The sequence below is a fragment of the Tetrao urogallus genome (genome assembly GCF_951394365.1).
Source record: "Tetrao urogallus genome assembly, chromosome: 6".
In the NCBI taxonomy this organism is placed as follows: Eukaryota; Metazoa; Chordata; class Aves; order Galliformes; family Phasianidae; genus Tetrao; species Tetrao urogallus.
The window spans coordinates 34,687,905-34,700,668 of NC_136819.1; the positions used below are offsets into that span (position 1 = coordinate 34,687,905).

The window sequence follows — 12,764 nt, forward strand, 5'->3', positions numbered from 1 at the left end:
GTTATTGCATCATTTTTTTTCCTGTGAAATCCACTGCTTTAAGACAGTGTGAACTCTTTTTATTTAATGTGTTGAATTGCTTAGTTAAGGAAAACCTACCCTAGGCCATCTTTAGGGTGATCTTCTAGTGATTTAAAGAAGTTTCCAGAAGGTCTTTCTTCTGTCAGCCTGGATAAAGCACCGTTCACACAGGAATGCTCATGCTTTTAGTAACGTGAGCTGTAGAAACTGGAGAATCTGTGAGTTTTTCTTGTTTCAAGATGTCAGTTGTATTGAACTATGTCCAAGAACAAAAGCAGTACATCTCAGAGACAAACATCTTGCTTGGTTTTGAGGAGATGCGCTGATAATTTCTCAAGAACTGTCAGGTCTATTTTGTTGGACTGTAACAAGGTCAGCTTTGCAAATGCAGCTACTATTCCAAATTACAAAGTCTTCCTGACCAAGGCAGCTGAGGAATATTTTTTTCTCCTTCACGTGTTTGTTAAATAATTGCAGGAAATTTGATGCACTCATAGAAAGATGTGATGTTAGTGTTCCTGTAGACTCCCAAGAATAAGCAGTGTATGGTGGTGAAGATCTGATTATGCTCACGAGGTCGTGAAGTCAATTTAATTAATTTAGATTATCCTATGTCTACAGTCCCTTTAGCCTGAGGACAAAATGATAGTGCATAGTAAGGTGGTAGTAGCCAGTTATTCATGATCCTTGTCACTGTTGGAGGGGAACTCTCAAAAAGTTCAGGGAAGGAATGTCAGTCAGGTTTAAAACAGTATGTAGATTTTTCTGCAAATATTTACTTTAATTTGAGAAGTAATTAGGTGGCGCAGCCCTTAGATGATGTTTTGATGGGTTCAATTAGCTGCTGACACAGATAAAGGGACTGAGTCATGAATCTTTCTAATCTGTTAAAATATGCATTTTTTTTTTTTTTTACAAGAACAAAGAAGCTCTGATATTCTTTTTGATGTCTTTGAAAGCTAACCTAAAATGGGTCTGTTCAATCTTTTTTAAAATTGCAGCTTTCATACATAGGCACAAAGCAGAATAATTTGTCAGAGTAATTTTTGAGCCTTGTTATAGTAGTTTTCATAGGTTATAAGGAAAGAAGTATTAAAAACTCTAAATGAAATAATCTATTTAATTATGTATGCTTTGCTCTGCTTAATAAAGAAGTATATTGAATAACTAACCCCAAATTAGATTGGTTATTGTAGTAAAAATTTCAGCTGTAAAAATGCACAGTGTGTTTTTTACTTCTTGGCTATAATACTTAAGATGCATTTGGCTTGTGTGAGATTTACCTAATACATTAAATTGCTCAGCTCTAGGGTTCACTAAATTTAAACAAAATAGTTGAAAAGAAAAAATGCAACCCCCCTCCGCTGAAAACAACTCTAGACAAAGAAATTGATTCATTTTGTAGTAAATAGGGTCAGACTTAGGTGTCTTACTAGCGTAAGGTGTCTAGACTAGCGTAAGATAGTAAATTGAAATTCCTGTCAATTTAGAAGTAGTGACTTGAACTTAGTTTTCTAACCCAAGTGTGTTTTTGCATTAAGAAACAAACTGAACAAACTGTGGTACAACAGAATATAGTTCATGTTGAGAAATCCTGTTAAAAGCTAGTGATTCTGTAGACCTGCATTAAAAGCCTCCGTATGGTTATGTTCTAACCACAGACACAATAGTTATTACCAAGCCTTTGTATTTTGTCTACATCTTTCCCACCAAAGTCTTGATTTAAAAAGAAAACAAACTTAATGTGATTCTAAATTATGAAAGCTTTTTTCAGAAAAGTGAAACACACTTTGAAGCATTAATAGTGAAAGTGTGATTCAGCATAGTTGGAAAAGCTCCCATTGCCTTATTAACCTTTCAAGCAAGCCTTTAAACATACTTTCCTGCAATTTTGCAAAATGTTGAATGCTTTTTATATGTGAGAAACTTGATGTTCAGCATTTAAAAGAGTTTGCTCTTTATTACATAGCTGGCAGAACCTCATAATTGGTAGTTTGTCTTGCCATCTGTAGGAAAAATATTTTCATTCCCACAAAATATGTATGTACTTTAAAAAAAAAAAAAAAAGTTGGAATGAATCTTGTATGTCTAGACTACATAGCTGAAATAACTTTTATTTAAAATTTATTGCATGAGGTACCATGTGTTATTAAATAAACCCATATTTTAGTATTCTTTCACACTTGATTGAAATGCAATACCTGCTTAGTTGGCTTTGTAGACTTAGATTATGATACTTTCAAGATATCTGCCAAAATTTATTTTGGCCTCTTAAAAGAAGATAATACATTTTAATGCTTTGACATTCTTTGTGGAGTCATTGATGTAATTCTGATCTCAATATGTATTTCAATGTTGCTAATTTTTTACAATGAAATGTGCTACCTTTAAAAGGCTCTTACTTCTGTGTGCATGGAGCAGAGAGAATGTTGCTTATAATGTTGGTTAATATAAAGTCTGTGCTCCACACTGTAAATAACAAAATGTGCAAGAGAGGATTATATGTTTTGAGAACCTAGATTTTGTGACCTCTGGCTAAAAATCGTACACAGTGTTATCTTTCATGCTCCAATTGCAGTTTAGACAGAAAAGAAATAGTAATAACTTCCATCTGAAGTTGAGATTGTAATTTTATTTCTGTGGGCAGTTTTAAATTTTGCTTGTAAGATGTTTTGAAAGAAAGACTTCGAAAGAAAGGTTTTGAAAGTAATAAATACTTTTTCTTTGGTTCTTACACAGGCAAAAGAAGTTGGTTTGCTTGATGCAGACATATATGGGCCTTCAATTCCGAAGATGATGAACTTAAAAGGAAACCCAGAGTTAACACCAAGTAAGTGTGATTTTATTTTTTTTTTTCTTACTGCTTTTTTGTACAGAGATGAGCAGAGGAGAACATTCATTTATGCTTCCTTGGTGTGTGGTGTGGTACAGGAGGGATGCAAACAGAAATTGAAAAGTGAGTGTGTTAATTTTTTATTTTTATTGCTGAGGCAACTTTCAAAGCTAGGTTGTACAGCTAGGACATATTCATGATCTTTTTTTAAGTGGCTCCATTGGCTTTGGGATTTTCATAGATTGTTACTGAATGGACTGGAAAAAGTAACCAGGAAAGGAAGGTTATTGTCAGCTGGTTTAAAATTGCTATATAGGATCCCACTGTAGAACATCTTCAGATTAGACAACGGTAACAACATAAAACAAAATGAAAGCTGTCACCTGGGGGAGAAAAGTGACAAATCTAGGAAATAAAATAAATGTTATTACAGCACTTTGCCAGCCTCTGAGATGGTGGGATTTCAGTGCTTTGTTTTGCTCCTCCTATGGCAAAGTGCATGTAATTTTTATATATATATTTTACTACAGTTCCATGCTACTAGCACTTGGCCTGCACCAAAATGAGCTAGGATTGTAGTCAAGAAAGGCCAAACTGGCAATAGTTGTTGACAGGGGGGGACTGAGTATGTGGACCAGATGAAATGTTAGAAAAAAGGGTTTCACCAAATAAGAAACTGTTTTTTTAATATAGTTTTTAAATATGTATACACATATATTATAAAATTTTAAATATATATATATATGTAAGTATACACATATATATCTCTCATTAATATTTGCGGAAAGTCATTGCTAAGTAGTAGGCAAGTTAGATATTTCTTCCTCTTTCATTTGTACCATGATCTTTTTGTATTTCCTCTGCTATTTATATTTACTCTGTATTTACTCTGCTATTGTTTTAAAATGTCTATTTCTAACTAACCTGTGTACATCTGTGGGTGTTGTAGTGGCTGTTTTGTATGTTCTCAGCTGGTAGAAAATGTGCAGAATGAAACAGTGCTAGCATAGAATGTTAGAATCATAGAATTGCTCAGATTACAAAAGACCTTCAAGGTCAAGTTCAACCACAACCTAACCATACTATCCTGACTAACAACCCTCTGCTAAATCATATGCTTGAGCACCACATCCAAATGGATTTTAAACACATCCAGGGGTGGTGACTCGACCACCTACTTTTGGAGCCTATTCTGGTGCTTAATTACCCGTTCTGTAAAGAAGTTTTTCCTGATATCCAACCTAAATGTCCCCTGGTGCAATTTGAGGCCATTTCCCCAAATCTTTAACAGGTTATTATAGTGTGTGGAGTTAGCCTCTGAAAATAGAAGTGTGGCAAGTTTAGTATTGCTGTTTGTATTCTAATGCTTCTACCCTATGCTCTAGAAAGGGGTAATAATGTTACAGATATGCTGCAGGTGAACTAGAAGATGCATGCTTGTGCAAGCAACTGTCAGTTTGAGTACTTCTTACATTAAAGTACATAGCTTACAAATACAGACATTAGATACTTTCTTGCAGAGAAAGAGAGTTTGTTTTATTTATTGGGTTTATGTTTTTGAAGGTAAAGGCTAATTCTGTTGTGTTAATAAATAGGTGAACCCTCTCACGTATTATTGAGTTTGATTCCTTATTTGTATTGGGAAGAATTCTGAAGTATTCTTATGTTCTCCTGTAATTTGTGCCCAGGGCAAAAATACATTTAATCTTGTATTTTATTAATCCACTCCACGTTCTGAGGAATTTTTTCACTCAGAGGGTGGTGACACACTGGAACAGGTTGCCCAGAGAGGTTGTGGATGCCCCATCCCTGAAGGCATTCAAGGCCAGGCTGGATGTGGCTCTGGGCAGCCTGGTCTAGTGGTTGGCAACCCTGCACATAGCAGGGGAGGGTTGAAACTAGATGATCTTTGAGGTCTTTTTTCAACCCAGGTCATTCTGTGATTCTGTGAAATTGAAATCTATATTATGAGCCACAAATGAGGAGGAAGTTGCCCAATCTATTTATTTTGGCCGTACCATTTAATTTGCTAAGCATACAAGGACTTCAATTAAGGATTCATTCAGATACTGTGACAGCTCAGTGCTGTGATATGTAAATATTAGTGACTAGGGATGCTTTGAGGATACAGTTGAAAATTAACAATAGACTTTTATCTTCGCATGTTTTGTGTGTTGTGAAAAAACAAGGCGTTCAGTGTAGTAGAAATTAGAGGATTTCCCTGAGCTGAAATTGCCACTGTTGTCTAGTAAACATGTTTTGGTAGTGAAGATATATTCTTTCTGCTTTTGTATGGAACGTACAAGTAAATACTATTAGAACTTTTAACAGAAATTGGATTTGTGTCTTTCAAAAGCAGGGCGTATAACATGTCTACAGAGAAAATGATGTAACAATTCAGTGTGAATGATGGCAGGGTAGAATTTGTTTTTCAGAAGTTCTGTTAAGTTTCCTTTGGAGTTTAACTCCTGAGTTCATGCAACTGTCGAGTAGCAACAATGAAAGTGCTGACACAAAGATGGTTTGGTTGTGATAATAGGAAATACCATGACTCAGGAAATTTTCATAGTGAGCTTGAAGGAATTCATTATTTTAGTGACAACAGGATACAATTGCAAAAAAAAAGATCAATTGTAGGAGTGTCTGTGTTTTCATTTTAATGTATATAATGTATATTTGTATACATACATACATGTAGGTATAGATATCAAAAGGATCATATTTTTCTATAATGAACTTTAGCCTTACCTTCCAGTTTCTTTTTCAAAAATAAAGCCACCTCTGAACGTGTATTGATTTGTACAGTAATTGAGCAAAGCCCGACAGTTGTGTTAAAGACAGGCATTACTTATGTATGCTTAATAATCAGTAAGTCAATTAAAGATATTTTTAATAGCATAGCAGTCAAAAATTACGTTCAAGGACTGTTGCTTCTTCAGCATGAGGCCTGAATGTGAAAATGAGTAGCAGCATCCTTTATTACTGGTTACATACAGTAATCCGACAAGGTTCTGGTCACTCTTGTACTTGGATTTTTAAGATCTTCCTCATGCATAGCAGTGAAAAAGAGATTGGGATTGCTTGGTACTGTATAGAAGAAATCTGTGCAGCGATTATTGCTCTTGAATTGAGAATAATTATTCTGATAAAATAAAGTTTTCAAAATGAATTAGGTATTCTTCATAAGGAAAGTCTGCATAAATGGGAGATACTCAGTAAAGCTTGCAAGATTCAGCTATGTTGGAAAGCCTGCTGATGTTTAATAGAGTGTCATTCAAAATACTTTAAATGATCAGGGAAATACTGCTTAATAAGTTTATGACTGAATTTAATTAGCTGATGGAGGATAATTTAACTATGGAATAAATACTAACATCAGCTATGATATATCAACATTTCTAACACAAGTAGTAAAAGCATTACTTAAACTCTTTGCTCAAATGATTTACTTAAAGCTGTTTTCTGACTTAGTAGGCTGTAGAAGTTCAGGTGTTTTTTTTTTTTTTTTTCTCCACTTAAACTACTTTGCAAAAAGCAAAATCTATTAAATGGCTGAAATGATGTTGCCCTTTCACCAGATAACTGTAACATTCTTTCACTTAATTTTAATAATTATAAAGGTTTTAGAGGGCTTTCTTATTTATGACAGTCAAACGCTCTCTTAATATTTCAAAACTTTGTTGCCATTTTGTGATGCCTTCAGTGCCCTTTTTATTTATTTATAAAATAATATATTGAAAAGATCACTAGTAGATCTGTTCTTACTCTTTGGAATTAAAGAGTAGTTTCTGAGAGAAGCCAGCACTAGGTGTATCCCAGCCCTACTGAGGTTAATATTGCGAGAGCTATAGAAATGACATTACTGATAAAAGTATAAAATAAAACATGGAGACTTGGCTCCCTGCCCAACTAGGATACAGTGCTAGTACAGACAGTATGTCTGCAGCACTTCAGTTTAACAGCAGATTCTGTAATATACAAAAATAAGGATTTTAAAATACGATTTATTGTGACTTTTATAAAGATGTCTACATGAAATAGCTTTATCAAGGATTTGGGGAATCCATTTTTTGATATGAATAGAAAATTTGAATTATGAATAGAAAACTTGCAGTGCACTAATTAAAGAAAATGTTACATTGATGGTGTGGTTGTTCATGTAACCATGAAGTTTCCTGGTCATATGTGAAGATTTAATTTTATAGAGCTTGTATTAATCAACAGAGATGTCTTTATCATGCTTCACTGGTGAAGCAGTGTCATGATTAATTCAAATAAAAACTAAATCTCTCAATGTCATGTTTTGTACTGCTACTGCTCTTGATTTGTAAACAAGTGGTTGTTAAATTGCCTGTAGTTCAATGTTACATGTTTATTCTTTTCTGAAAGTATTCTGAACTGAAATGTGACGTTTTACTTTGATGTCTTACTACAGCTTATCTAGATAACTGAAACAGTTCTGTATTGCTTCCACTTTTTAGGCCACACAGTCCTGTCTTTGAAGATCTGTAAGGACCAGACCCTCCTTGAGTTTATCAGAGAACTCTCTTAAAAGAATACTTCTTTTCTTTGATCAACATCCCCATCCCCAAATGTTTGTTTGTTTTTGAAACTTTATTTTTCACTTCAACAGTCTGATCTCCCATCCTCAATGATTTTGATGCCTGCTAGCTGTCCTTAGTCTAGAAGGCCTAATGTGCCTTTTTAACTTGTTCTCCTTTAGTTTCCAGAAACACTTGCTGTTTGCGCTATCCGTATTCATTGTATCTAGTTGGAGATTAAGCAGACGTGTCTGCACCACTAAGAATATCTGTTGATTTCATTATGGAAAAGAGACAGCAGCAGTCAGTGACATTGCTGATTGAAAATCCCTGCACTGATGAGAAGACTACTTTGAGGTGGTTGTCTTTTCTTATTAGCCTGAAGGGCCATCTTACCTTCTCTGGTAAACGTGTTGAGAATAGGCTGTAAAGGTTAAGCAAAAAGTGTAAGCTCTGGCACAGTGTAAAAACCTCTTTTGTTGTATGAGAGGCAAACTTAAGTAGCTGTTGCAGTAAAAACAAAAATGTCAGAAAATATACTAAGGAAGTATTTTGTAGCTGTGATAAGCGAAATAATTTTAACTGGAAACAACTGTATTCACAGGAAACAGGTTTTCTTAGCATTGCAAGCAGTTCCATGGTTGCTCATGTCAAAGTGGCTGGCTATGCTTCGGGCTCTTATTTTTTTTGTTCTTGTTTCTTATTAAGAACTGATAACTGAAATTACTGGCATTATAGATTGGCAGATATTTTGAAAATCTGTTTCAAAGTGTGTTGAAGAGCAAGTAATAATTCAGAATGTTACAATTAGATGTGTTTCTATTTTGAAGGCTTTTTCATATGTGATGAGGTAGTTAGTACTTGGGGGAGAGGAGAAGTGTATGGACATCATAATTATGGAGTGAGAGAGTCAGAAACTTGTTGAGGATGGGAAAAAAATCTGTTTTAAATACAGTGAAGATTTCCATTGTTGCTAAACCCCTTAGCTTTTGCTGTTTCTGTCTTTTAGGTGGATTACATGCTTGGCAAACAAAACCTGAGCTTCTCATAACAATTTTACCTGGTTAATCATTTCATAGGTATTTTGGAATCAGGAATCAGGAAACAGGTATCAGGAACTTAAGGAATCCACTCCAATTACTCCAGGACAACTCTTGAGCCACAAAAAAAACTAGCTTTTTTGGTTCCACAAAGCTTTGAGAATTCTTCAAAATGTGGGCTATTTTAGTGATTGTAAGAAGTACATTTGTGGTTGAAGGCAATGGAACCATATTTAAAGCTAGTCCTGTACCTTTAGTCCTAACTTAACAACTCAAAGATGTCTTAAAATGTAATAAACTCATGGCTAAATCACTGAATTTTTTTTTTACTTTTGCCAGACTTGCTTTTGAAGTATACTCTTTCAGCAAACAATTAGGTCTCTTGCTTTTAGGTAGAACTGATACCATAGCTGCAAAGCAGGCCTGTTAATGAAAATGCTTTCACAGAACTTTGTTGCCTCTACAATCTACTAGGAGGAAGAAAGCTGTGAAAATCTTCTCAAGTAATGGGATTGGTAGACTGACAAAATATAAGAAGGAATTCTTATGGAAAAAGCTACGTTTCTATATGCATTTGTCTCTTAAAAAATTGAGTTATTTTCTGAGCACTGAGTTATGTTCTTTGACTATCTTTGGTTGTTTGCTTTGGTTGAAGTATTTGTGATGTCTCCATGCTCAGATAACACTGTTAGTGCAGAGCATAATGGGAAATCTCATCCCTCCTTCTTCAAGCTTAAAATGCAAACTGTAATACCTTTGAGGCGATCCTGCAAATAAATTTATAACACAGTGTGAAATCCATCTTAAAGTCTCAATTAGTCAGTTGTTTGCCTTAGAATATTCTGGGCTTCTGGCATAAGCAGTTAAAGTGATTGGGTCTTTAAAATTTCTGACTGACATCTGAAAACTGAGCCAATGTCTCTTCCTATGGAATTTATAGCTCTAAGCTTAGTTTGTATTGCACTAACCTATGGATGCCATTGAACAGCTATGTCAGGCATCCCAGAGAATAAGCTCTGTTATTCCCAGAAAATAAGCTCTCTGGGGTAGCTCTGTTACTTTCTTAGGCTAGTAGCAAAGTAAGTAAACAGCAAAGTTTGGTTTTCTGGAAAAATACAAAACCAAAGGTGTATGTTTTGTGAAGTGTGGAAGATCCTTCCCAAGGATTTGAACATCATTCAGTATCATTCTTCCCTAAGCGAGTAACAATCCAGTCTTCAGGCTGGTCCCTGAACACTTTTGATCAGCAATTTGCTGTGCTGCTCTAACTTTCAAGTTTGCCTTTTCCAATTCCCTATTTGTGTCCTAACATAAAAGGAATTTTACTGATATTTCATTGATGCTGTTCTGATGTTATTGCTCTGTGGGAAAGCGCAGAACTCTATTTTATGGCCACCAAACTTAGAATTTGCAAATGAGGAAACTGATATCAACATGGATAATATATTGTGGCTCTTTCTGTTATGATTTGAAGAAATCAAATTTATTGTCTATTTTCTTGATTTCTGAAACTGCATGGTAGACATTTGATAACAGAGAAGGAAGTGTTAACTATGCTCTGAAATAAACAGGAAATAGAGATGTTACTGAGTTCTCATTTAGCTTAATCTTCTCAACATGCTATGCTTTACAAAGTCTTTATGAGACCCAAAGTGATAGAGGAAGGTTGCCTGTTGTGTTTGATGAGATGGGGGTGATTACCAGAGCCTGCTGAAGCACTTCAGGTTTGAGATAGTCTCAAGAATGCTTTTTAGCAGTAGGAAAACAGTAGGGTGCTTCATGGATTTTGTACTACTTTGAGAGTATGCAGCATGTTATAGCCAGAATAGACAACAGGTTGGGAATTGTTCTTGTGCAGCATATGAACTTGATTAAACCTTGCACCTCTGAGCAGTTTATAGTCATAGTTGTTAATCAAGGAGCTAAGATGCAGTGTTTATAAAATGAAGCTCTGCTGTTGAGGAGTTAACAGCACACCCATTCCAGTAACAGAGACGCTCTTTGGCAGCAGGTCAGCACAGTGTGCCTGCAGCAACCCTCCTGTAATGCACTGAGGGGCATGAGAGGTACGTGCATCTGTTGCATAAGGTTCACGTGCCTTACCTGAGTTCTGTACAGAGGTAGTGGATGTTGAGATGTTAGTCTCAGATTTTGATATTGTATTGATGTACCTTAGAGCACCTGGGTTGAACTGAAAAGTTGCATGCTATTTTGATAAACTTTCTCAATGTTCTTAGGCTTTCTGCAATCACTTCATTCTTATTTTTCAGTCCTTATCCTCACATGCTGAGCTGTTAAGAATTGACCTCCTTTTTTTCTTCATAGTTGTCTCTTTTATAGTAAAGGCGAATCAGACCTTGATGCTGCAATGATGCATACTGTTACAGGTGCTTCACTTTTTTTTTTTTTTTTAAAAAGAAAAACTTTTCATAGGTAAATATGAAAGTAGTATTTTTTTCCTCAATACTGTCAGCAGAATTATAGCTTGTGGCAGTATGTGTTGTTTACAAAGGCACCAAAGCAGTGCCTAGAGGTGAATCTAGGCTGAAGTTCAAATGTCATCAACCTTTCCATAGCAAAGCCACCTTGCTGCAGGGTAAAGAAGCGAGCCTGATGACTCGCATTGTGATACAGTATAATGCCACCAAAACTCAGCCCTGATTAAAATCTGAATGGAGCTACCAAGATGAACTTAGCTTGTTCAGGGAATCAGTCCAAGCACATCTCTTTTCCTTTAACAGCTTTGTACTTTCTTGAATGCAGTTGTCATGGAAGTGATTTGTTTAGCTTTCTGTTTTGTTCTTTTTGATTTGTAAACCAAAACACAGTGTGTACAGAAACTGTGTGGAATTTATTTTCAGCCATATTTCTACGATTTATCCAATTACATGGCTCAAATGCCTGTTTACTTGATTGCTTGAAAGCTTTCATCTGTATATTTTATTTCAGCTGTTTAATTTGAGTGCTCTTGGATGTTGTTTTGTCTGAATTTTGGAGTTCAGCTTTGAATGCACCAAATTATATTCACATTGTCCTTTTTTTATTAGATAAATGTTTTTACTTTAGTTGCATCAGAGGTTTCTGTCAAAATGCATGTTGTAATATATCTTTATGGCTTAAAGTGATCTCGCTGTTTTCTGCTGGTTCCTGCCTGTACGTGCTCTTAAAATAAACTGGTGAGGTGAGGCTCAGATATAATTCTTTTGGATCTTTTGTATGTATGTGCCATTTTGAGGAAAATTGTAAACTTGGATGATGGAGTCTAGGAAAAAAAAAAAAAGAGTTTCGGGCTTTGGGGGGATTTTTTTTTTTTTGAGTGCATTCATGTTATCTTATTGTTGATTTGTTTACTTTTTGCTGCCTCGTCCCTTTGTCAGTGAAGCAATTGCAGTATTTTGCCTCTTTTTTTATTTCTTGAGTCTGGAAAGCATAGGGAGGAGTGTGAAGCATGGCAAGGGCATTACCTTTGCAATGTCCAAATAAGCATATGTCCATATAAGCATATTATATATTTACAAAAGTTTATGTAAGTCCTGAGGATTTTCTTCAGCACTGTTATAGCATGTAATCTAGAGGTACCTTTAGTTGTTGTTTCTCTGTCAAGACTTGAATGACACCAGTAAAATGTTGCAGCCTAAGAAAACGTAGGTTTAAGATCTCAGGTAGAATAGGTAAAAGTACACATATATAAATATATGGAAAGAATGAGGGGAAGAATAGACGAATTCTGTTGATAGAGAAGGAAAAACTGCTATTAAAAGAAAAAAAAAATGTATATCTAAGCTTATTTCTTTAAAACAGAAGAAAAAACACCTTCCCAAAAAAATGTGTTTGCTTTTGTTTTAGAAAATCTAATGAGGCCCCTTAAGAACTATGGAATCGCATGGTGAGCATGTTTTAATTCAAATCAAGCTTCTTGACAGATATACTTAATATCATGCTGGAAGGTTAAGTTTTTGCTTTTTTGTTTCAGCATGTCTATGGGCTTCTTGATAGAAGAGACTGCCCCAGTTGTGTGGAGAGGACTCATGGTCATGTCAGCTGTTGAGAAATTGTTGAGACAGGTAAGGATTTATTTGTGTTTCAGACTAACCAGTTAATTTAAAATGCATCTGATAGACAAGCGTTCATAATATCTTTTTGTATTGGTGGTGAGCATTTTTGTATCTTGGTCTTTTGTAAGAACTTGTTTTATTGACAGGCTTCTGAAAAAGTGTTCTGTGCACTAAGGATTTATTTTTGCAGTGTCATTTGCTTAACTGAAAAGTTTTCAATGGAGAACCAAACAGCACAGACCTTTTAGTGAACATTTGACCAGAGCTGTGGAGC

The 12,764-nt window shown here is 35.2% G+C and overlaps 1 protein-coding gene across 1 annotated transcript in view; it reads left to right on the forward strand.

The window, feature by feature from the left end:
* Positions 1-12,764, forward strand: part of NUBPL (NUBP iron-sulfur cluster assembly factor, mitochondrial) — a gene marked incomplete at both ends in the record, with an annotated part of 77,987 nt that overhangs the window by 14,229 nt on the left and 50,994 nt on the right. The window contains 3 exons of the mRNA XM_079536761.1: positions 2,761-2,851; positions 12,282-12,321; positions 12,409-12,499. Coding sequence (XP_079392887.1) covers positions 2,761-2,851; positions 12,282-12,321; positions 12,409-12,499 — 222 coding nt within the window. The remainder of the gene's footprint in view (positions 1-2,760; positions 2,852-12,281; positions 12,322-12,408; positions 12,500-12,764) is intronic.